General features: G+C 56.2%; 3 protein-coding genes across 3 annotated transcripts; 1 reads left to right on the top strand and 2 right to left on the bottom strand.

Annotated features, from left to right (window-relative positions):
* Positions 1 to 96: 96 nt before the first annotated feature.
* LOC148221310 (uncharacterized) lies at positions 97 to 2,447 on the top strand. Its single transcript, XM_088178236.1, has 3 exons — positions 97 to 449; positions 1,086 to 1,206; positions 1,668 to 2,447. Exons 1-3 carry the CDS (start codon positions 114 to 116, stop codon positions 2,336 to 2,338), a joined length of 1,128 nt encoding a protein of 375 aa, XP_088034362.1. The 5' UTR covers positions 97 to 113; the 3' UTR covers positions 2,339 to 2,447.
* A 360-nt stretch (positions 2,448 to 2,807) lies between these two features.
* MTFR1L (mitochondrial fission regulator 1 like) lies at positions 2,808 to 9,252 on the bottom strand. The gene is made up of 7 exons (XM_014890557.2): positions 9,169 to 9,252; positions 9,022 to 9,090; positions 8,015 to 8,119; positions 7,314 to 7,423; positions 6,560 to 6,771; positions 6,060 to 6,369; positions 2,808 to 3,736 (listed from the first exon to the last, which is right to left on the bottom strand). Exons 2-7 carry the CDS (start codon positions 9,034 to 9,036, stop codon positions 3,631 to 3,633), a joined length of 858 nt encoding a protein of 285 aa, XP_014746043.1. The 5' UTR covers positions 9,037 to 9,090; positions 9,169 to 9,252; the 3' UTR covers positions 2,808 to 3,630.
* A 2,530-nt stretch (positions 9,253 to 11,782) lies between these two features.
* SELENON (selenoprotein N) lies at positions 11,783 to 23,294 on the bottom strand. Its single transcript, XM_014890560.2, has 12 exons — positions 23,159 to 23,294; positions 21,865 to 21,982; positions 20,739 to 20,869; positions 20,096 to 20,308; positions 19,352 to 19,476; positions 18,613 to 18,750; positions 17,804 to 17,885; positions 16,774 to 16,962; positions 15,735 to 15,840; positions 14,870 to 14,982; positions 14,171 to 14,272; positions 11,783 to 13,412 (listed from the first exon to the last, which is right to left on the bottom strand). Exons 1-12 carry the CDS (start codon positions 23,270 to 23,272, stop codon positions 13,242 to 13,244), a joined length of 1,602 nt encoding a protein of 533 aa, XP_014746046.1. The 5' UTR covers positions 23,273 to 23,294; the 3' UTR covers positions 11,783 to 13,241.
* Positions 23,295 to 23,375: the final 81 nt, after the last annotated feature.

The following is a 23,375-nucleotide window of genomic DNA, read 5'->3' as shown; positions in this document are numbered from 1 at the left end:
TGGGCCGCGGCGCCACCGCCCGTTATATATGGCGGTGCCTGTGTGGGCGTGGCCTCATTCCCACATGTGACCCCACCCCTCAGCTCCCATTGGTTGGTCCCTGAGCGCGGCACATGCGCAGTAAGCCTTGGGGGCGGGGCCGGCGTGAGCGGGAAACCGGGACCGGGGAACCGGGGACGGGACCGGGAACCGGAACCGGGAAAAACCGAGACCGGGAAACCGGGAACCGGAAACCGGAACCGGAACCGGGAAAAACCGAGACCGGGGAACCGGGAACCGGAACCGGGGACCGGACCGGGACCGGGACAAACCGAGACCGGGGAACCGGGACCGGGAACGGGAACCGGGGGAGCTCCGGGATGAGGCGGCGGCGCGGTGGCAGCGCGGCCCCGGCCGAGGCCTGCGGGGTGTGGCTGGACACGGCCGAGCTGAAGCGGGGCCCGGCGCGGGTGAGGCCCGGGCGGAGCTGAGGGCGGGCCGGGGGTACCGGAGCGGGCCGGGGGTACCGGAGCCGGCCGGGGGTACCGGAGGGGCCGCGGCGGGGCCGACCCAGCCCCGGGGCACCCCCTGAGCCCCTTCTGGGGGGAGCTGAAGCGTTTGGCTCCGTTGAATCCCGGTATTCCCGGACTCATTTGGGGTCGCCCTCATGAGGGGAGACTGCGGGAGCGGGGCCTGGTCAGCCTGGAGAAGGGACGGCTGAGAGGGGATCCCATAAATCCATAAAATATCACCAAGGGGTGTCAGAGGATGGTGACAGGCTCTGTTCAGGGACAGGACAAAGAGCCACGGCCACAAAATAAACCACAAGTTCCACCTCAACATGAGGAAGAATTTCTTTCCATGAGGGTGGCACAGCCCTGGAGCAGCTGGGGACTGTGGGGACATCCCAAACCCCCTGCAGCTGCTCCTGCCGGGCAGGGGTGGCACTGGAACATCTCCAGGGGTCCCTTACAATCCGAAATATTCTGGGATTTCCAGCCCCAGACGACTCTGATGCTGTATAATGAAAGCAGGAGCTGTGCCACAGCGCTGCTAGAGTTGGTTTGATATTAATTTTAATATTTTTCACTCGTTTCTTCCTGCAGCCCCTCAGTGCCAAGCTCAAAGCACCCACCCGAATTCCTGAGAGGAAGCACAGCCCAGGGCTGCTCCCACAGCCTGGCACCAGGCAAACCACCATCCCCACCTTCTTCAGCCCCCACACAGGTACTGGGGTTACAAACCCATCTCTCATCTCCTTTGCTGGGCGGAAAAGTTCATTTTTGGGTACAGAGGGTAAAGGTTTGAACTCCCAGGAATGAGGAGCTGGCTGGTATTGGGAACTTGAATTTTATATTCAATTTATTGGGAACTTGGATTTTACATTAAATGGTTTCAGAGGCAAATGTGGGACTTGATGGCTCTGTGAGGCCAGGGCAGTTTCCTGGGCAGTTCTGAGGGCATTTTTTGGGCACTTTGAGCAGCTGCAGGTGCAGCTCTCGTGTCTCACTGGATGTGAAGCAGCCCAGAGCTGTGCATGCTGCTCCAGGGGATTCCTGTGGGGTGGTGGCAGGGCTGGGCTGGTGGGGGACAGTCCCTAGGGACACCCAGGGGACAGCAGTGGTGCTGGGGGAGGTGATTAGCCCTGGGAAATGGGACTGCTTGCACCAATTCCCTGCTGTTTCCAGATGAAAGAGACAAAGAAAACTCGAGGCCAGCTCCCTGCACCCCAAATAAAGACTGTGAGGACTCTGGGGCTCCTCTGGCTGCCCGTCCTGTGAAGATCCTGGCCCTGCCACAGCTGGAGGGAGCCTGGGAAGAGCCCCCTGGAGCTGAGCAGGGCACATGGAAAACACCTCAGGATCCCCTGGAGCTCCAAGGGGAGTCTCAGAGCCAGAGCAAAGCCTCCCGTGGGGCTGGGGGGGATTCCTGGTGCTGCAGCTTCTGCCAGGGCTCCGAGCACAGCGGGACCATCACCCCCAGGAACAAATCCTGGTTCTTTCCTGAAGAAACGGCCTCGGGGAGCAGGAAACCACAGCCCTGGAGCACAGTGAGCTCTGGGCTGGGTTTTGCTGGGACTGAGAACATTAATCCTGGCCCAGGGGCTGCTCCCAGGGGGGTTTGTTCCTCTCCCCAGAGCCCGGTGAGAGCTCAGCCCCTCAGGGAGCGGGGCCAGCTCCCAGGGGCATCCTGCAGGCAGTTCTTGTGCCAGGACTCCCAGGGGAACAGGGACAGGGCCAGTGCCAGCCCCAGGGCCAGTGCCAGCCCCGGGGCCAGTGCCAGCCTGCAGCTGGAGCTGGGCTCTGAGCCCCTGTTCACACAGGACTCGGAAGGGAACAGGGTCATCAAACACTGGTGAGTGAGCCCAGCCTGGCTCTGTGTTTAGGATGTGAACCCATTGGTGCAGCCCCAGCCCCTCTCGGAGCCATTGCTTTAGTCCAAATAAAACGTTGGAGTTTTGTTTTTAAGGGTTTGGCTGTTTCAGGGTGACAGCTGTGTCCCTGTCCTGCCCAGGCTGCACAGGGAGCACATTCCCAGGGCAGGGATCTGCTGGAGCTCCATCTCCACAGGCACAACCAAAAATCCACCAAATCCTCCTGCAGAGGAGCCCTGTGGGGACAGGGACAATGATCACATTGGGGCTGCATCCAGGAGGGGAGGAGCTCTCCCTAAAACTGATAATTCTTCCATCTCCCTTCTGCACAAAAGTCTAATTTGGAAGGTGGGGATGCTGATTTAATTTTTCAAAGAAATCAAGGTGGATTAAGGAAGCCCCTGAATCTCTGGGATCCCACCCCGACCCCATCAATGACCCCACACACCATCAGTGTCTTATTAAGGCTCCATTTTATAGAAAGGAAAAAAATCCTATTTTCAATACAGCCATGAGGGGCAGTGCAGGGAACGTGGAGCTGGGGGAGAGCTCTGAGTGAGGGGGAACTGCAGCCACAGCCAAGGCCAAGCTCCTCCTTCCCTGCCTGGCTGGGGTGCTCGGCCCTTTGCATTAGTGCAAGGTCAATAAAGAGACCTTTGGGAGGTGAAATAAAACACAGGGACTGGTAATGGAACATTAAATTACTGGCGAGAAATTAAGGCCATTCTGTCATGCAACTGTGGGCTGATCTGTGAGAGAAGAAACACCCAGGGCACAGGGAATCCATTCTCAGACCCAAACCAGGGGGGTTTTGGGGGAAAAAAAAAACAAAAAACCTTTTCCAACATTCCCAAAGGCCTGGAGAGCTGGCAGCATTCCTGAGCTCATTCTCAGCAGCTCTGTACCACACTCAGGATTCAGGACTGCTCACACTGGACAGGAACTGTTCTGTCCTCACAGCTCAATGCTGAACTGGAACCTAAGGGAAAGTGCAGGTACAACTTCATCCAGCAGCACTCCAGGAGATCCTCACCAACACCAAAACACAGCTGGAAAAGAGCTTCCATCTTCTTAAAAAGGTTCTCCTTAAATAGAACAACACATGGAAAACACATCAAATCCCAAAGGGTCTTTCCTATGGAAGTGTCTGTGCACAAACCACGTCTGGTTAATCCGAGAGGCAAAAGGCTCAACAATCCTTGGGACAAGGCAGCTACTGTGCAGGAGATTTTGGGAGCATTTTTTTCTTTTGCTTGCAGAGCTGGGTGGCAGCAGCATCATTTCTCCTTCAGGGCCAGGTCCTCATCCTTCAGGGCGAATTTCCTCCTCAGCACCTCAGCGATGAGCACGGCCGGGTCCTCCTCCTTCATGGAAGGGCGGTTCCTGGGGGACAGAAACACTGAAATCAGCCCAGGCACAGCCCCAGTTCCTGAATTCCTGATTAACAGCCCTGGCTGGAGTCTCTCCAGTGTTTCCCTGCAGCTTTTATCACGAGATGCTGTCACAAGTGTAAAGAGGTGCAAGAAAAACTCCACAAAACAACAAAAAGAGGGAAAATTCTGCCTTTTCATGAACTCACCTGGAGCTGGTTTTGTGGCTCCAGGGGGATCCTGGAAATCTCCTCCTCAAAGCTCTGGCTAATTCTTAATCCACTGTGCTAATAACAAGCAATTAACCCCAAATTTCATTAATTATTCACAGCCTAGGTCCCCTCCACGTAAATCAACCCTCAGTGAAGGGTTTGGGGGGAAGTCCTGGAAGTGTCTGATTTTTCATTAACTTTTTATTTATAAAAATTAAATAAATTAAATATTTCATTTGCACTATGGATTTCTGCTTCCCCATTTCAACATGGGAGATTCCAGGCTTGTTAGAGCAGGGCTGGTGCAGATTTCCTTGCACCACACGAGTTCTCCTGTTCTCAGGGCAATCTGCCTCCTCCAACACGTTCACACAAGCAGCTCCTTTTACAAGATTATTTCCCAGGAGGCCAAACCTCAGCTCTTTTCCCCTCAGGTACCATGGTTTTGTTTATAACCTGCAATAACCTCAGAGCTTTTATTTTTTTCATAGCTGAAGCCCTCCCTCATTCAGAAAACATCACGGGAGTTTTAAACATTCCTAAAAGATAAAAACAAAACAAAAAAAATCCCCTGGAATATTTCCACCAGACAATGGAACAGGCTTTAGTTCACATTTGCTGAAACAGGAACATTTCTGCAAGTTCCTCACTCATTCCAGAAGCTTCCAAGGCTGAATTAAACACAAAGGCTGAATTAAACACCAAAGCTGAATTAAACACAAAGGCTGAGTTTAAACACTAAGGTTAAGTTTAAGCACCAAGTCCCACACAGCAGCAGCAGAGAAATCTCGATGTAATTCTCTTTTCAAGCATCTTTCAGCACTTTTTTTCCTCCACTTAAAGAGCACCTGAGCCTCTCCAGGCTGCCCAGTACAGGGGCTGCTCCACAACTGCACCACAATTAGGAACTGCAGCTCATCAAATAATGAGCATCAGTAATTAATTGAATTTTTCAGCTACCTGCAGCTCTTCAGACAGCTTTAATGAAGCTGTGCCGAGCCCAAGGCATCACTGCTGGTGCAGGAGAGGCTGAGGAGGGGAAATGTGGCTCAGCTGCAGCCTTTGTGTCACAGCATTCCCTGCAGGAGCATTCCCAGCTCTGCAAAACCAGCCAAGGCTGCAGGGGACGGGTCCTGGGCTCCTTGTGCCCACCCTGCACCCCAGGAAGGGAGATCTGGCAGCTCCCCTGAGGAAATCCAGAGCAGAGGGGTGAATTTGGGGAGGGATGGAGGTGTGACAGCCCTGATGCTCTGGGTGTGGAAGCTCAGAGTGTTCCTCTCCTCTGACTCCAATTTTTTCAGTGCTGAGGATCTGATTCCTCTCAAACCAAATTAGGAAGCAGCAATTGTGCACAGCCACCACCCAGTGTGGTATTTTTGGCCAGGAATCTCACACAACAGAAGGAAAAATGTGGAGACTGAGCTGCAGCACTGAGATCTGAGCTGTGAAAGGCAGGGGCACAGCCAGCACTGGAGCAGGAATTTGCTCAGCTGGGCAGGATCTGATCCATGGAACAGTTTCAGTTCTCATGATCAGAACTTGTCAAATCCTCATGAGACAAGTGCAAACTCAGCCTGCCCACGCCCAGAGCTGGGCCAGATGAAGATGCACAGAAGCTGAGAAGCTCCACGTGTTAAATCCCTGAATATTCCACGCTGGAAAAGCTGCTGAGCTTCCCAAGTGCCTGGGGATGTGAGCTGGGCTAAGAGCAGCACTTCCCTCCCCCTGAGAGCTGCCAACACACAGAGGCCTGGTTTGCATCTGGGCAAACTCAGCTTTTTGTCAGGTGAACAAGCTGGAACTGCCAAACATTGGGATAAGCAGTTTAAATTCCCCTCCACTATTTCCTATCCAGGAAAAAAAAAAAAGAAAAAAGAAAAAAAGAAAAAAAAAAAAAAAAGAAAACCAAACCAGGAATGTGTTACCAAGTTCTGCTCCAAGATGGTATTTACCCCATGAAAATACTCCATTATTTCCTATCCCAGAATGGCAAAAAAGCCCAGGAATGAGTTCCCAAGTTGTCATTTCCCCCAGGAATGAAGGACAGAGCAGCAGCCAGGGCTGTGTCCAGGCTCTGCACGGACTCGACACCAAAATAAAAAGAGAAGTTCAGGGAGCACTCACAAATCCTTGCTCTGCTTCATCCTATGAATGTCTTTGAGAATTCCCATCATGTCAGCAAAGCTGCTGGCCTTGGAGAGGGACACAGAATCCTCGTCCTCGGGGTCCTTTGGCTCTGGCCTGCAGCTCTCAGGGGCGGAGCAGAGCTCGGCCACCGAGGGCAGCTCGGGGCTCTCCAGCTCCGCCTCCTCCTCCGTGATGTCGCTGATCACAAAGGACGTGGTGGACTGGAAGGAGGGTCCAAAACAATGCACAGGAGAGGAGGCATTGGAGCTGCCTGGAGACAACAGATCCGGGGTCAGCTGGGCAGAGGCTGCGGGAGGAAACGAGAGAGGGGACGGTGAACTCACAGCAAACCACGTGGGACAGCAGAATATAAATTTATATCAAAATCTAAACACAGCCCCTGAGCTGCCCCCAGAGCCAACATCCCACTGGAGAACAGCCCCGAGTGGGCTGGAGGACAGAGCAGAGCTCAGCCCCAGCACGAACAGTGACCCCACCTGAGTCTGCAGCCACGATCTTGGCGATCTGGCTCCGGAGGTGGCTCAGCTCATCCTGCAGCTCTGTGGTCCTGCTCAGGGCTGGCAAACCAGGCTTCTTCAGGGCCAGCAGCTTCTCCTCCTGCTTCCTCAGGTTGGGCACTGAGGCGTTTCTCTGGATCACTGTGAAGGGACTGGGCTTCCACTTGTGCTTCAGAGGGCGAGTGTCACTCCTGGGGACAAAATCCTGTCAGCCACTAAGTCCAAACCTCTCCATGACAAAGCCTGGCCTCCCCTGGGAGCAGCAGAGCCTCCAACAAAACAAATGAAGCCTCTGAGAACCACCAGAGGTGCAGATGCAGCACAAGCAACACAGGAAATTGTGGCTGCTCCTGGATCCCTGGAAGTGTCCAAGGCCAGGCTGGAGAGGGCATTTCAGTCCTGGGAGAACTCAGCCCTTCCAGTTCCTGAGCAGAAAACAGCCCAGAGCAGGGGCTTATTAAACAAACAGCCCAGAGCAGGGGGTTATTAAACAGCCCAGAGCAGTGGGTTATTAAACAGCCCAGAGCAGGGGGTGACACAGGACATGGCACAGGCTCCTGGCACTTCCTACAGGAATTCCTCTCCAGGTACTTTGTCTTTTTTTTTCTCCCCTTCTCTTGGGAAAAACATCCTTCAAGAGGCACCACATCAGACCCTGAGGGACTGGAAGTTATGGTGACCTGAGCAGAGTCTGGCTGAGCTCTGTGACACCAACCAGGGGGTGAAAACCAACCTGACCCTGGCGTAGGTCTCCTCATCGTCTGCTGCAATCCACACGATGTCAGCCAAGGTGGGCACGGGGGGCACATCACCCAAATACAGATCTGACACACTTGGCAGGACCTGGCAGGAAGGAAATACTGCTGAGGAGGTGTTTGCTGTCCTGGAGTGCCCCAGGTGTGCTGTCACAGCACCAGCAGCTGTGTCTGGCACAGCAGCTTTCCTTTGGTTTGCACAATTGTTGAAGTTTTTGGAGCTGGAGATGAATCCTTTGGGTCTGGGCACTGCTGTGCTCCCTGGGCGAGCTCCTGCTCCTCCCTGCTGTGTGTGTGAGGCAGGAGGGGACACCTGACCCAGGCCAGGCACTGCCAAGGCCACTCTGTCACTGCCAGTGCCAGCCCTGAGCTCCAAGGGTGACGTCAGGGACTCCACAGCCCCTGGAACAGGCCCAGAGGCTCCTTGGAGGTCACACAACACAGCCCTGGGTCAGCAACTCCACCTTTCCATCTCCTCCAGCTCTGACACTGAGCAGGGATCTCCTCAAGTTGCAGAGATCACTTTACAAGAACAAAATTAAAAAAAAAAAATTAAAAAAAAAATCTTAAACTTAACTGTACTGGTGCAGGCTTTGAGGCTACAACTCTGCAGGTGTGTGGGGGCAAACCAGCACCTGGTGGCAGTGTCCTGGCCACCCCCAGGCCAGGGGTCACTCACCTCGAAGGTGGCCCTGGGACAGGGTTTCAGGGGGAGGTTGGAGCCGATCATCCTGACCACGCTGCGAGCTGAGCCATGGGGCTTGTTCTGCCAAATGGGGATGGTCTGCAAGAACCCACAGCACACAGTCAGCACCTCCAGACAGCGCCCTTCTGAAATTCATCACACTGGAAATTCTCCTGAACTGTCAAGAGCCTGATCTCTGTATCTCTTCACTTTTAATTGAGAATCTGGTGATAAGTGAGGTCCCCAGTTCACAGAACTGTGTTCAGCTGAACACAGGGGACAGCCGGGCAGGGGCATTGTGAACATGAGTGCAGAGTCCTCAGGACTGAAAACCAAAAGCACTCAGTAACAGGCGCTGTCAACAGGCATTTTCACAAAGGAAAACTCGGCAAAAGGAAGAAAATGACATCAAAAGGAAGTGTCATTCAAGGGACACTCCTGCTTTCACACCATCTCTGGTACAAGCATTGTTAAATATGCCAGGACAGCCGGGAGTCTCCTTCCCTGCAGATATTCACTGCTCTGAGCTCCAGAGCTGCCTCCCCACCTGACCCATTCTGAGGTGACAGCAAGGGACAAATCTATCCAACGCCTGTCCCAGCCCAGGGCCACGGCGAACAGTCTCGGAGAGTGTCGTCAGAAATTTTAGATCTGTTTTAGAGCTCTCCGCACCCTAAAGGTGAAGTGCTGTGCCCGTGTGACACTCGAAGGCTCCTGTGGCCGGAGGCAGCACAAGGGAACGGCACAATGACAAAGCTCAGCCCACAGCACACCCAACACGGATTAATTACAGCGACTGATTACAGAGATTTATTGCTCTGCTCTCTATGCCTGAGCACCGCCCCGTGCTGACATTGCTGACATTCCTGACGAGCATTTTAAACCTCGGAGCTGGGGGGGGGGGTGAGATGGCAGATCCCCGGCTGGGGGAAGGTGTCGGGGGAAGGTTCTGGGGCAGGGGACAGCGGCAGGGTCCGGGTGTCCCGGCCTGTGTCACTTACGGCCTCCGCGTCCATCTCGGCGGGCTCAGCGCCGGCCGCTCATCGCCGCCGCTCCCCGGCTCTCGCTCACTGCAACACACAACGAGCGGCTGCGGCTGCGGCTCCGCTCCGGGCCGGCCCCGATCCCGGCCCCGATCCCCCCGGTACCTGCGGGCCGGCGGCGCTGCTCAGCCCCGCTGCCAGCGCCGGGCGCGGCCCCCCCGCCGCCATAGCCCGGAACCAGAACGGAACCGCCCGAGCACTTCCGGGAGCGCGGCGCATGCGCAGAGCCCGAGCGGAGTCGGGACAGCGGGGGGATAACGGGGACAGCGCGGGAACAGCGCGGGGACAGCGCGGGGACAGCGGATATTGGAAATACCCCGGTGCGGGGACACCTGATATAACAACACGCAGCCCCGCCACCTATACGTCATCGTGCCGACGTCACGTTGCACCGCCCTCCTTGCCACGTGACACCCCGGTGGTCACGTGGACTGATGCTGGGGCCACGTGACACCCCGAGGTCACTGACCCGGGGGCGGTTCCAAGAGACGTCAAGGTGACGTAACAGGGAGGTGGTGCCAAGTGACGTCGACAAGGTGACGTGCCGGAGGGGCGGTGCCAAGTGACGTCGACAAGGTGACGTGACCGGGAGGCGGTGCCAAGTGACGTCGACACGGTGAGGTGGCCGCGGGCGCCCGGTCCCGCACACCCGCGTGTCCCCCAGTGGGGCTGGGGCCACGTGACATCCCCCGGCAATCAGGCCAGAGTGTGCCTGAGGAGCAATCGATCGGCAGTCACGACCAATCGATCACCGAGCTAATCGATCGGCAGACTCGATCAGTCGATCGCCGATCTAATCGATCGGCAGACTCGATCAGTCGATCGCCGATCTAATCGATCGGCAGACTCGATCAATCGATCGCCGATCTAATCGATCGGCAGACTCGATCAGTCGATCGCCGATCTAATCGATCGGCAGACTCGATCAAGCGATCGCCGATCTAATCGATCGGCAGACTCGATCAGTCGATCGCCGAGCTAATCGATCGGCAGACTCGATCAATCGATCGCCGAGCTAATCGATCGGCAGACTCGATCAGTCGATCGCCGATCTGATCGATCGGCAGACTCGATCAGTCGATCGCCGAGCTAATCGATCGGCAGACTCGATCAGTCGATCGCCGAGCTAATCGATCGGCAGACTCGATCAGTCGATCGCCGAGCTAATCGATCGGCAGACTCGATCAATCGATCGCCGAGCTAATCGATCGGCAGACTCGATCAGTCGATCGCCGAGCTAATCGATCGGCAGACTCGATCAGTCGATCGCCGAGCTAATCGATCGGCAGACTCGATCAATCGATCGCCGAGCTGATCGATCGGCAGACTCGATCAGTCGATCGCCGAGCTAATCGATCGGCAGACTCGATCAATCGATCGCCGAGCTGATCGATCGGCAGACTCGATCAATCGACCGCCGATCTAATCGATCGGCAGACTCGATCAATCGATCACCGATCTAATCGATCGGCAGACTCGATCAGTCGATCGCCGATCTAATCGATCGGCAGACTCGATCAGTCGATCGCCGAGCTAATCGATCGGCAGACTCGATCAATCGATCGCCGAGCTGATCGATCGGCAGACTCGATCAATCGACCGCCGATCTAATCGATCGGCAGACTCGATCAATCGATCGCCGAGCTGATCGATCGGCAGACTCGATCAATCGACCGCCGATCTAATCGATCGGCAGACTCGATCAGTCGATCGCCGAGCTAATCGATCGGCAGGCGTGAGCAATCGAGCAGCGTGTGATGGATCAAGGCAGGAGCAATCGAGCACAGAGTGATGGGTCGAGGGAGAAGCGGTCGAGTGCAGAGTGATGGACAGGCACGCCCACACACTCACGCTCACACTCACACTCACACTCAGGCACTCAGGCACACTTGCTCCCAAGCCACGTGACCGCCGCGGCGTCACTTGGCCCCGCCCCACTGGGGGACACGGCCGTGCCGGGGGACAATGGGGACATCCCGGTGTGAGGGGACTTTGCAGAAGCTCCGCTGAGCGGCAGCGCTCCCGGTTACGTCACCGTGCCAACGTCACTCGACCCCGCCCCACTGGGGGACACCCCGGGGCGGGCCAGCGCGGCCCCCGCTCGGCCCACGCCCACCCGCAACCGCCGGCGCAGGAAGGAGAGCGGAGGCAGAGCTGGAGGATGCACGGGAGCTTTTACCGGGAGCTTTTACCGGGGCCGCTCCGCCGCCCCTCCCGGCCGACATCGGCCCGGGCCCGCCGCGGCTTTGGGGCCAGGGCGTCACAAGGCGCGGGAGGAGCCGCTCCCCGAGGGACAAGGGACAGAGCGGGGCACGACAGGAACGCTGGGCACGGACTGGTGCAGCCTCAGAGCCCTGGCAGCGCAGGGACAGTGACACGGGGACAGTGACACGGGGACAGTGACAGAGCAGCTCGGCAGGTCAACAGGGGACAAAGGGACACGGGCGGGGCCCCTGTGAGCCCTCGGGCTCCCCCAGCTCGGGGGTGGCTTTTTTTGGGCTCCCTGTGCAGCCTCATCTCCTTCTCCTGGGTGCTCCCAGGAGGCTGCAAGGAGCTCAGGAGAGAATAAACTTTGTGGGATCCCTGCAGGGATCGAGGTCCCCGAAGGGATGACAGGAACAGTGTCCAGTGCTGCCTGGGGACAGCCAGACCCCAAACTGTCACACTGGGGTGTGAGAAAAGTGCAGAGCTGATGCATAGTTACAAAGCCAACACTGAGAAACATCCCGGGGCTGTTAATTAATCTCACTAGAGCAATTAGTGAAATGACACTGGTTTGGCCCAGCTAAGCTCAGGCTCCAGGCTCAGGTGGAGACAGGAAGGTTGGGCCAGGCTGGGGATGGGGCAATTGCCACCCCCAGGCTCCTCCCAGGACCTAGAGCCCAGGAATGAAAATACCTGGTTGGGAGAAGAAAAAAAAAAAAAAAAAAAAAAAAAAAAAAAAAGGCTTTTCCCTTAATTTGATTTGGTCCAACAAAATTGTGCTTCAGAGAGCAGAAGAAGCATCAGCAGCCAGGGCTGGCTGCAGGCAGCTACTGAAGATGCTTTGTCTCCTCACATGTCTGTGGGAATTTGCCTTCAAACCCGTTTCACTGAACCTTTCCTTCCCCAGATTACAAAGTGATGCTCGCTCTGTATCCAGGCATTGGCAGAGCAGGAGCAACTGCTCAGGGAGGCTTCAGATAAGGGATAATGGCTTCATGTCTGAACAATCTCTTTGGAAAAAATTCCTGAAAATATCTTTCTGTACTTCTGGCTCTCAGAACCACCCAGTTGATGCTCTCAGGGCAGTTCCCAGAGGGTTCCTCAGCCAGCACGACCTGGAAGCTCAAAGCAAACAGGGACAGAGCAGCAGCTCCAAGGAGGAGCTCCCAGAGCTGCTGGGCAGGGAGGGATGGGTGGGTGGGAGGGACACTGCTCACTGCTGTGTCCTTCAGCCTGGGCTCACTGGGGGCTCTCAATCCTGACCCCTCGGAGCTGCACCACACCTGGTGGCCCTGGTGGCCATTCCTGGTGTCCCTGTGCCAGCCTGAGGGGCACAGCCAGGTTTGTCACTGACCCTGCCTGAGCGAGGCCATGCAGGGCACTGCCCAGAGCTCACCCTCAGCTCAGGGCTGCCACAGCCCTGCCACACAGACTGTCACTGCCAGAGTCCTCACACAGATTGTCACTGCCAGTGTCCTCACACAGATTGTCACTGCCAGAGTCCTCACACAGACTGTCACTGCCAGAGTCCTCACAGAGACTGTCACTGCCCCACGACCCCAGGCTGGCCCCAGCAGGGAGCAGGGAGCTGCCCAGGGCTGCTGGTCCCATCCTCAGCACGAGTGTTTGGTCAGAATGGCAACGCTGCTCCCCGTGCTCAGATCAGCCCTGCTGGGGTTACACCAGTCTGAACAGGAGCTGCAAACAGATGAGGGTGGCTGGCACACCCAGGCATGTGCCCTGGCAATGGATTCAAGTATTTTCACTCCTGTGACAATGTGAGAAAGGACACGTTGTGTAAACTGGAACCACCTGGAGCTCGGCCCCAAAGCAAGATCCAGAGCACAGCCCTGGGCTGGGAGTGCCTGCAGTGCAGCACCAACGTGTGGCAGGGAGGTGAGGAGGGTTTGCTGTAACCAAAATAGATCTCTGAAGTCTTTGGCCATCTCAGTGGGGCATCCAGGTGCCTGTTTTTAGGGCTGCAGGTATGGCTTTGCTCTCTGCAGCCCTTCCTTCAGGAACTGGAGGTAAGTTGCTGTTGAAGGGTCTTCAAAATTGGTTGAGAAACTAAAGATGCTTCTTTCAGCATCTTCAGGCTTCATAGAAGTAATGTCCAGGAAATAGTTGGCATTGATGTGGTGAATCTGGCAAAGAAAACACAGGAGAGGAGACTTGTAAGGGTCAGAACCATTCCCCACCTGCTGCCCTGGCCTGCAGCCAGCACAGAGGTGCCAAGGCTGGAACAGCCCTTACAGAATATCTCATTCTTTGCAAATGCTAATTCAGGAACCAGAATTCAGGTCTGAATTTTACAGTCAAGAGAAAAATGTGTGATCTTCCCCCAAGGGTGCTGACCTTTGCTCAGGTTCTTAACCTAAGAAGATGATCTGGGAAAAATCAGAGGCTCAGATCATGTGTGTGAGCAAGAGCTGGGGAGATGGAGCCTGGGGGGCTGCAAAACCTGAGCTTCCAACACTTCCCACAGAGCTGGGGAAGGGGGACACGGACCCATTGTGGCTGCTGGGGTTTGTCACAGCCCCCAGCCTCGTGGGGACAGCGAGGGGACCCTGCAGGTGTGAGCAGCTGGGGGCTGGCACAGACAGCACCACGCTGCCAAGGGCCAGGAACTGCTCCCCAAATGCAGGGGAAGGGCAGTGGGGGGCTGGGTGCTGGAAGGTGCTGATCAGGAGATTTCCTTCAAAGGATGAGCACCGAGGGCCATGGGGGCAGGAAACAAAGCCACAGTGGCTTCCCAAAGCCCAGGGACAGTGAGGAATCACACTTGGTTCCAGTCTGTTCTGGCTCTGAATAAAAATCCATTTGTTTCAGATTTCTAGGGAGAGGGGCAGTCCCAGGTGTGGGACACCCTGCAGAGAATTCCATGGGGACAGCCCAGCCCTACCACCGTGCCGTTGGGGAGGCAGATGATCATCTCCACAGGGAAGTTGTATTTCTCCAGGTGCAGCTTGGCCAGCTTGCTGTGGAACTCATTCTCTCTGTTGTTCTGCAGGGAGATGCCAAAAACACACATTTGAATACCCCAGAAGTGGCAGAATGGCACAGGGGGAGCACACAGGACACAGGAGGGAGCAGAGAGCTGCTCTGCAGTGCAGTGTAGCTGGCACCATTCTCACAGGCTGCTTTCCCATTCCCTTTCAGGCTCCCTCTCTCATTTCAGCTGCAGATTTTCTCCCCAGACAATAAAATCACCTCATCACAGGCACACCACGAGTCTGATCCCAGCCTTTCCCAGTCTCCAGCTCAGTGACTGATCCCAGCTGACAGCACAGGCTCACACGTGGGGAAAGGCTCAGTCAGGAGCCCCAGGCTTCAGACACTCATTTGGTTATTTGGTTGCAGGGGAGTCAGTTGGCTGATGGCACCAGAGGCCCTGGGCAGGGCTGTCTCACAGAGGAGCATCTGGTTTAGCTTTAAATCTGGCACCAGGGCAGAGCCAAGGGGGTCACTGTGCCAGCTCTCAGCCTGCCTCCATCTGCTGTCTGCTGGGCCCAGGACAGCCCTCAGGACAACAACTGGCACAGGAGGGAGCTCCCCCTGCCCCTGGCACCCCGTGGCACCCCCAGCAGGGTGTGAGCCTCACCTGCAGCTCCTCCAGCTCCTTCACCAGGGACCAGCTGCTGATGAAGCTCTCGTTGAGCAGGGCGAGGATGGGCGAACTTTCCAGGACGGTTTCCCGGAGAGTTCGCCCCGAACCTGGCACAGGGAGGGGCACAGGGAGGGGCACAAGAGGCTTTGTTGTTGTTTCCTGAGTCACTGTCACCATGCTTGGTGTCACCTGCCGAGTGGCAGCTGACTCTGGCTCCCCCCAGCCCTCCCCACTGCCCTTTTGCTCTGTTGCTGGCAGTTTTCCATGGCTTTTGTTCCCTACAGGTGCTGCTGGCAGACAGGACTCAGCAGAGCCCAGCCAGGCCACAGAAGGCCCAGGAGAAGCCATGGAAGCCACCCCAGGTGCCACCTGCTGTCCCTGCCCAGCACAGCCCAGTGCTGAGGGCTGTTCAGGGCAGACAGGACTGCAGAGACCCTTCCCCTCCCACCCATCCCACCCATCATGGCACAGGAGCTCTCAGGGGGGAAAAGCTGCACACCAGGACAGCCCCGAGGCCAGGCCTGGCTCTGGCCTCTGCTGGGCAGGTGCCAGGGACAAGGCAGAGACAGCAGTGTCCCTTTTCCCTGCCAGTGCTGCCTCTCCCCCAGCAGGGAAGGGGAAAGCCCAGAGCCATGTCTCCACCTCCACAAAGGCTCCTGGCTCAGGAGCTGTCTCAGACAGAGCTGGTGAGCTCACAGCAGTAACTCCCCACTCCCAGCTCCCATCAGAAATTCCCCCCTCCCAGCCTTTGTCTGTTGAGCACCCCCAGAGCCCCAACAAGTGACACAACGTTCACTGCTGGCTCCTGACCCCAGCTCTCCTCCCACCACCCCTCCAGGCACGCTGGCAATGTCCTCACCTCAGCAGGACTGGTCATCCAGGGCACCCCAGAGCAGGATGGAGTGCACCAGCTTCTTCTCTGCTTGTGCTCTCTCAAAGGCTTCAGTGAAGGGCAGGTAGGAGATCTGGGGGCAGAGGGACAGGGTGACACCAGGCACACAACAGCCCAGCTCCAACACGAGTGGCTCTGAAGGAACCAGACCCAGGGGTGACACACACAGAGCCCCATCTGCAGCAGCACCTGCAGACTGAAACTGTGGGGGTGTCCCCAGGGACAATTTCACCTCCTGGGGACGCTGTGGTCCCTCTGTCCCTGCACCTGCAGGGCCCTGATGTCACACCCTGCAGAGAACATCTGCACCAGGGTGGCCAGGCTGGCTGCAACCCCACCTCAGCTGCTGGGAAACCTGGCCTTGAGATAATGATCCCAAAAGCTCCTGAGCAGCCTGAGAACTGGCAGTGAGGGAGCCTGCAGGAGCCTGCTCCAATCACTGCAATGACAGGAAGTGATATTAATATCTTGGCAGCCTGAAGGGACATTTGTAAGCTCAGGCACAAGGAGGCAGCCACCAAAGCGTGTCCCTTCAGCCAAGGAAGCAGTGACAGGCAGCAGCCATCTGCTCCACAGCCTGCTGCCATGTTAAATAGTTTGGGTGACCCAGAGCTATAAATCTGTGTGTGGCTGCAGGCTGCAGAGGCACAGGCACATCGTGTGCTCTCTGCTGATAAGGAAAGCTTGCAGAGAGACACCTGGGTGCTGCAGAAGTTAATGCCAGAGGAAAATCCATTTGTAAGCAGCACAATTACCTGCCTGCTCCAAAATCACAGCAGCAGCCACTGATAAGGGGCAGGAAGGATGAGCCTACAGCCACAGTGCAATCCTGGGGACACCTGACAGGGAGCCTGTGCTGCTGTGTGACCCCAAACCCCCTGGGACACCTTCCCAGTGCTCAGACCCTCCCAGTGCCCGGGATGCTGCTCAGCCTGTGGCCCCTGGGCCTGGCTGGCTAAGTGAGCCCCAAATTAATGTGCCAAGGAGAGCCCAGCCCCTTCCTCACCTTCTTAAATGGGTACATGGCCACTTCCAGCCTGTGGGCTGCCTCCTGCCAGGGCATCTCCTGCTGCCAGGTGATCTCCTCAAACACAAATTGGATGGGCTCCCCTGAGGGCTCCCTGCTGTCCAGGACGTTGCCATTCTCGTCGTGGATCACGCTGGGCACCGAGGGCCCTGTGCTCTCCAGCTCCATCTGCAGGGGAACAGCCTGGCTTGGAGCCTGCCCTGCTCCTCCCGGGCTCCAGGACAGCATTCACATCCAGGAGAACACACTGCAGCTCCTCATGAAGACACAGCCTGATCTCCCATCTCCTGGAGCTGCCCTTTACCAGGGAAACACCAGGAAAGGAATTTCAATTCCCTCAGTGCTCACTGGACTGGAAATGCAGACTCCACGCTGCCACCTTCCCAGTGGAGGTTGCTGACTGTGGGACACCAGATCCTTTCCATCATTAGCATCTGCAGGGTTAATTGGAAGCTCTTGCTCCTGAAACCAGCTCAGCCCTGGGAAGCCACGAGAGGGAGCAGCAGGAAAAGCTGCCCAGGAGCTTCCCTGTGCTTCGTGTTCTGAAATGATCCTGTTAAATCTGCTTTCCTGACTTTTGCCAATTAAAAATAAACACAACTCTGAATTCAGGCATTCAGAGTTCTGACTCAGGTTTCCTGTCCCAAGAGCTGGGATTACCACACATCTCGTGCAGTTTCTAAATCCAGACCCACTGTTGTTCATACCCTGCTCTGTGCTCAGGGCCTGGGTTCAGCTCCTCACCTTCCCTCCTGCCTGTCAGGCAATGTTTTAAAAAAGAAAAAAAATCTCCAAGATTTTAGGATTCAACCCACACTGAGGGAAAAAGGAAAATACCAGAAGAGCAGGGGACAGACACAGATAAATGGAAATTCTCCTGTTTCACTGGAAAAGATCAAGAGAAAGCCCTGAGCAATGGGGTGACAGGGGTTGCACAGCTCAGGGCTGTGGCAGCACAAACCCCTGAGGAGGAGCTGGACAGGTGTGGAGCACTGGGAGAGGCACACACCTGAGGCAGGTATCCAATGTCCACTTCCATGTTGCTGCTCTCACTTGCCCCGTACAGCCACTCCATGTCCACGTTCAGGGACCTGCAGGGGAACCCAGGAGTCACCCAGGGCTGAAGGTGTGCACAGGAAACCCCAGACAAATGGGAGCGTCCTCCTGCAGGCTGAGCACTGAACCCAGAGCCTCTGGAGATCTCTGTGCTCCCTGCACCAGCCCAGGAACTCAGAGCCCTGCTGGACCAGGGCCCAGGCACCCACTCAGCACTCTGGGAGCTCTCAACACCTCTGAGCTCTGTCAAACCACACGAGACAGAGATGTCTGAGCTCCCTCTTCCTTCCCAGCACTTCACTCACACATTCACATCCTGCTGAACTTTTAAAAGTGGTTTTTTGGAAGCAAAAGGCTGCTGGCAGAGCCCAGAGTGTCTGCTGGCTGTAAGAAATGTGCTGACAGAGCCACAGGGGTTGAGTCGCCAGGGTAACGTTGTAATAGAATTTTCATTCCTGTCATGGGCAAAGAGATTTGCAGCTTCTTCCCCCTGAAACACTTCCAGCTCCTTGCCAGAGAGCAGAAACGAGCTGGTGCAAAGCTCTGCACACAAAACCTTAACCTGGGAGACTCCAGGGCTGTGAGCCAGGCACTGGGACTGTCAGTGCTGCCACACCCTGCCTGTCCCTCCCCATCCTCCCAGCACCAAGGGACAGTTACTGGGAGAGATGGGATCCTCAGTGATGCAGAAATGCATTTACAGGCAACTGCAGAGCTCAAATCACTCAGATTTTCCAAGAAATGGGAGGGAAAGAGCTGTACCTGTTGTTGGGAACAAAGAGCCTGAAGTCCCTGACGTGGGAAGAGTCCTTGGACAGGACAATGTAACCTGTGAACTGCCCCGGGGAAAACCAGAAGGGGAAGTTTGGTGGCTCGTTCAGCTGGAATTCAGCGTGGATCCTGAAAGGAGAGAGGAGCCATCAGCTGACAGAAGGGAAAATCTGGCTCCAGGCACCTGAGATTATGAACCTAAACTGGGCAAGAGAGGGGGAGCTGGAAAAGCTTTTCATGTCACACAGTGAAGAGGGTGAAAGACTGGAACAGATGCCCCGGGTCAGGAGAATCTCCAGTATCCATGCCTTCTGGAATTGGGCATGCAGGAAGGATGGAATACTTTATCATTCCTTAAAACACAGGGACAGAACAAGACCCCTTTAGCCTGATCAGACACATCAAAGCTGTGTGAAACATTCCCAGTAAAACAATTCAGTGAACTCTCCACCTCCTGAATAACCTGAATCTAAAATAATTCTTGCCAGCCAGATTCTCCCCTTCCAGCCAGGGTGGATGTCCTGCATGAGGACTCAGTGACACTGGCAGCACAGGTGACCTTCGGCCTGAACCCCCCTCCCAGCCCCGGTGTCCAGGGGAACACCCTGCACGCTCCATCCCTGCTGTGCTCTGTGCCAGGAGCCGCCAGGGCCAGGGGCCAGGCTCAGGGTTGTCCCCAGCCCCCAGGGCTGTCCCCAGGGCTGTCCCCAGGGCTGTCCCCAGGGCTCACCGGAATGCTATGCTGTAGTAGAAGCTGCTGCTGGCCTGGATGCAGGCCACGGCTCCCTGCGGGGCAAAGCGCGTCCTCACGAAGGGCCGGGGGTGGAACATGCTCAGCAGCTTGTGGATAATCACCTGGAATTGGGAGGGCAGGAATGAGAATTGTTCCTCCACACAGCTCCAAAGCCACCCCCCAGCTGGGCAGCGAGGTGAGAGGACGGCTGTGATTTAACACCCAGCTCAGAGACCGACCTCATCACACACCAAGGACACAAAGCAAGCGCTGCTGTCACAAATAAATCCATCCGTGGCTTCTGTGCCATTGTCACCACCCGCAGGTTTCCAAACTGAGGTGCAAGGCTGCCTCCACCAATGCTTCGGCCTCTGAAGGGGCAGGAGTGCAATTCCTGATCCCACCAGGCTCAGTCACCACCAGCACCTGCCCACTCCCAGGGCAGGGGATGCACAGCCAGGCTGAGCACACACAGAGTCCCACTTGACACCTCACATTCACCAGGAATGACCACACAGGCCCTTTGTGAATCCTTTTTCCAACTATCCTCAGATCCCACACAATTAACAAACAGGATGAAGTTACTCAAGTCAGCCCCACCTGGCTGTCACAGACACCCAGAGCTTTTGCCTGCTCTCAGTTTTACTCCCAGTTCAGGTGCTGCTGGCTCTGCACTACAGAATTCCTGCTTCCTTAGAAAATCCAGGGATACACAAATAAAATCTGAGTTTCATATCTCACCTCTTTGCCCTTGGGAGGTGGAGGGTAAAACCTGTTGTTGGAGAGATACCCAGTGAAGATGTTCAGCTCACTGGGAATTATCCACCACGGATCCCCAAGTTCCAGATTATTCTTTGGAGGGAGAAAGGCTTTGAACTCCCTGGCAAGCAGGACACTCATGGGGACTGCTGGGGCTGTCCAGTTCCTCAGCCCAGACAGAGCCACGTGAGAAATCTGTGAACAAAAGATGCTGTCAGAGCCCAGAGTGGAGTCTCCCAACGTGCAGTGATGTCATGGATGTAGGGAGACTTTGGAAAAGGGAGGGAAAAAATACGTATCACATCCCAAATTCTTCTTACCCCACCAAAACATTCTGTCAGCCTTCAAGAATGTGAGTAACAGAGGAGAGGGGAGCATGCCATTAACAGCACTGCTTCTGCACTGAGTGAGGCAGAGCCAGCTCCAGTTCGTGCCCCCATTCCCAGCAAGGTGTTCCAACCACAGCTCTGAGTGCACTGAGACCCTGAAATGCTGAGGGAGGCACGAGGGCCCTGCCACAGCCAATCCCACGGGACTCAGCAGCACCGTGTCCCCCTCCCAACACCCTCCTGGTGCTGCTCCCAGCCCACCAGATGTGTTTATCCCAGAATTTGGGGACACCTACTCCCAGGAAACCATCCTTGCTCTTGGTCATTGTTTCCATGACCAAGGGCTGGAATTTGGCCACAATGGACAAAGTCTCCCCGTCTGGATCTGGTGTCTCCTCCTCTTCAGACTCTGAGACTGGAGCAACCCCTGCACAAAAGGACAGGAATTCAAGCAGCTGTTTCCCCTCCTTTCCCTTTTAAGCACTTGTGAAATGACTGCACATTTATCCTGCCAAATCCAGGAGCACTGGGAGTTTCCCAGCTGTCCCCAGACAGCAGAACTCAGACCCATCCCCAGCCCAGCTCTGGCTGCATGAGCTAAAGAGGAAGGGAACCAACTCAGTGGCTTTAAAGTGAGAAAGGGTGGCTTTAGGCTGGATATTGGGAAGGAATTGCTCCCCATGAGGTGGGGCAGGCCCTGGCACAGGGTGCCCAGAGCAGCTGTGGCTGCCCCTGGATCCCTGGCAGTGCCCAAGGCCAGGCTGGATGGATCTTGGAGCAGCCTGGGACAGTGGGAGGTGTCCCTGCCATGGCAGAGGTGGCACTGGATGGGATTTAGGGTCCCTCCCAATCCAAACCATTCCCTGTTTCCCTGACAGCAAAGCCCAGACACACTCCCAGCCCCTCGGAGCCATCCCAGCACGTGCTGGAGCCAGTCCAGGAGAGCACAAGCAAACCCTGTCCGTGTCCCCACTGTCCTTTGTCATCCCCACACTCCTCCCTGCCTGGCACCAGCAGAGCCACTTGCTCTGTGCTGATACAGAGACGATCTGCCATCCAGGAGAGGCTGAATGGAACACTGTGACTCACTGCTGCTTTTGGCCTGGCCTGGGCTGAGCTGGATTTGTTGCATTCACCCATCCCAAATCCCCTTTAAGCTCCAGACAAAGTAACTTATGTACTTTGCTAGTCCAGCAATGGGATCCTCCACCTTGTAAAAACTGCACTTTGTCAAAGTGATGTCTGGTGCTTAAGCCTTTCCAACAACATGGAAAGCTTCACAGCCTTTCTTCATGTAAATGAGACCCAAACCAGCACCCAGAAAACGATAAAGTGAATACAATATTCAGTGAATTCAAGCTGTGGAGTTCATGATGTTTGGCTCTGTGCAGGGAGGGCTCTGGAGGGCAGACAGGAACTGACCTGTGAGCTTCTCAGCAATGGGCTTGAACTCCTCTGGGCTCAGGTACAGGTCCTTGTTTGTGTCCAGGGAGGAGAACAGGAACAGCCCCTCATTCCCCAAGGACTTCAGAGCCAGCTCCTGGTTTGGGAAGAAGAGGCAAGTGAGATTTCATTGGAACCTCGAGCAGAAGTCCACTCTGGCCCCTCTGGAGTTAATCCCCATTCTTGCCAGCACAGCCAGGGGGAAGATCAGCACCCCTTGGCAGGATTTGGTGCTATTTGCAATAGGGACCCGTGTCCAGGAACTGCTGGCAACAGGACACTGAACCTACATCTGCCTGAGTAATTCCAACTGAACCATTTCCTCACGTTCAGTGTCTTTTGCCAGAAAAATTCCCCACTTTTTCCAGCTAGCTAGTCCTAAACCTGCAGACATTGGGAGCACCTGGAGGTGCTCCAATCCTGCTGCATTTGGACACCAGGGACAACAAAAATGATGTTGGAAAGCCGAGAGAGACGTCAGGCCTTGGCCTTTTGCTTTCTGATAACATTCACATCAAAGAAAGCTCGAGGAACTTGCTGGCTTTTTTCCTTTCTCTTTTTAATCTGGGGGTCTAAGGAAGACTACTGCCCTGTTTGTGCCAGAAGGGTAAACCGGGCTCCATCAGCTCTGCCACAGCTCCCTCAGCCCGGCCAAGGCTCCCTCAGCCCGGCTAAACCTCCCTCAACCCCGTTAAGCCTCCCTCAGCTCGGTTAAACCTCCCTCAGCCCGGTTAAACCTCCCTCAGCCCGGCTAAACCTCCCTCAGCCCCGTTAAAGCTCCCTCAGCCCCGTTAAACCTCCCTCAGCCCCGTTAAACCTCCCTCAGCCCCGTTAAACCTCCCTCAGCCCCGTTAAACCTCCCTCAGCCCGGCTAAACCTCCCTCAGCCCCGTTAAACCTCCCTCAGCCCGGCTAAAGCTCCCTCAGCCCGGCTAAACCTCCCTCAGCCCCGTTAAAGCTCCCTCAGCCCAACTCCCTCAGCCCCGTTACGGCTCCCTCAAGCCCCCCCTGCCCGCCCGGTGCCGCTCCCTCAGCCCCGCTACGGCTCCTTCATCCCAGTTGGAACTCCCTCAGCCCGCTTACAGCTCCCTCAGCTCGGTTAAACCTCCCTCAGCCCGGCTTCGCCTCCTTCCTCCCGGTTACGGCTCCCTCAGCCCCGCTGCCGCCGCCTCCCCTCACGCAGCCCGGGCCGGTCGCGCCCGCCATTCCCCCTCCCTCCTTCCCTCAGTCCCTCCGCCCGTCCCCGCCCCTGCCCGCTCCCCGGTACCCGGTACCTGCTGCCGCGCCACCTCCATGTCCCGGTAATACTTGACGGCCACCAGCGCGGCGAGCAGCGCCAGGGCCAGCGCCAGGCGGGGAAGGGCCGGCCCCGGCCCCGGCCCCGCCATCGCGCCGGGCCCGCGCCGCGGAGCCGCCATGGCCGCCCGGCCGGGGGAGGCGTCAGGCGGGCGAGGAGGGGCTCGGCCGCCTTAAAAAAAAACATTTTCTGTG

This window comes from Sturnus vulgaris, chromosome 24, assembly GCF_052056855.1.
Source record: "Sturnus vulgaris isolate bStuVul1 chromosome 24, bStuVul1.hap1, whole genome shotgun sequence".
Taxonomy (NCBI): domain Eukaryota; kingdom Metazoa; phylum Chordata; class Aves; order Passeriformes; family Sturnidae; genus Sturnus; species Sturnus vulgaris.
The sequence above is the reverse complement of the archived record's forward strand: the minus strand, read 5'-3'. Positions and strand labels throughout refer to the sequence as shown.

Coding starts and splice junctions, on each gene's coding strand:
- LOC148221310 (XM_088178236.1), top strand. CDS start 114: ATGCGCAGTAAGCCTTGGGGGCGGGGCCGGCGTGAGCGGGAAACCGGG. Junction 450..1,085: donor TGAAGCGGGGCCCGGCGCGG/GTGAGGCCCGGG, acceptor TTCTTCCTGCAG/CCCCTCAGTGCCAAGCTCAA. Junction 1,207..1,667: donor CTTCTTCAGCCCCCACACAG/GTACTGGGGTTA, acceptor TGCTGTTTCCAG/ATGAAAGAGACAAAGAAAAC.
- MTFR1L (XM_014890557.2), bottom strand. Junction 7,424..8,014: donor GTCCCAGGGCCACCTTCGAG/GTGAGTGACCCC, acceptor CCTTCCTGCCAG/GTCCTGCCAAGTGTGTCAGA. Junction 6,772..7,313: donor GAGACCTACGCCAGGGTCAG/GTTGGTTTTCAC, acceptor TTTTGTCCCCAG/GAGTGACACTCGCCCTCTGA.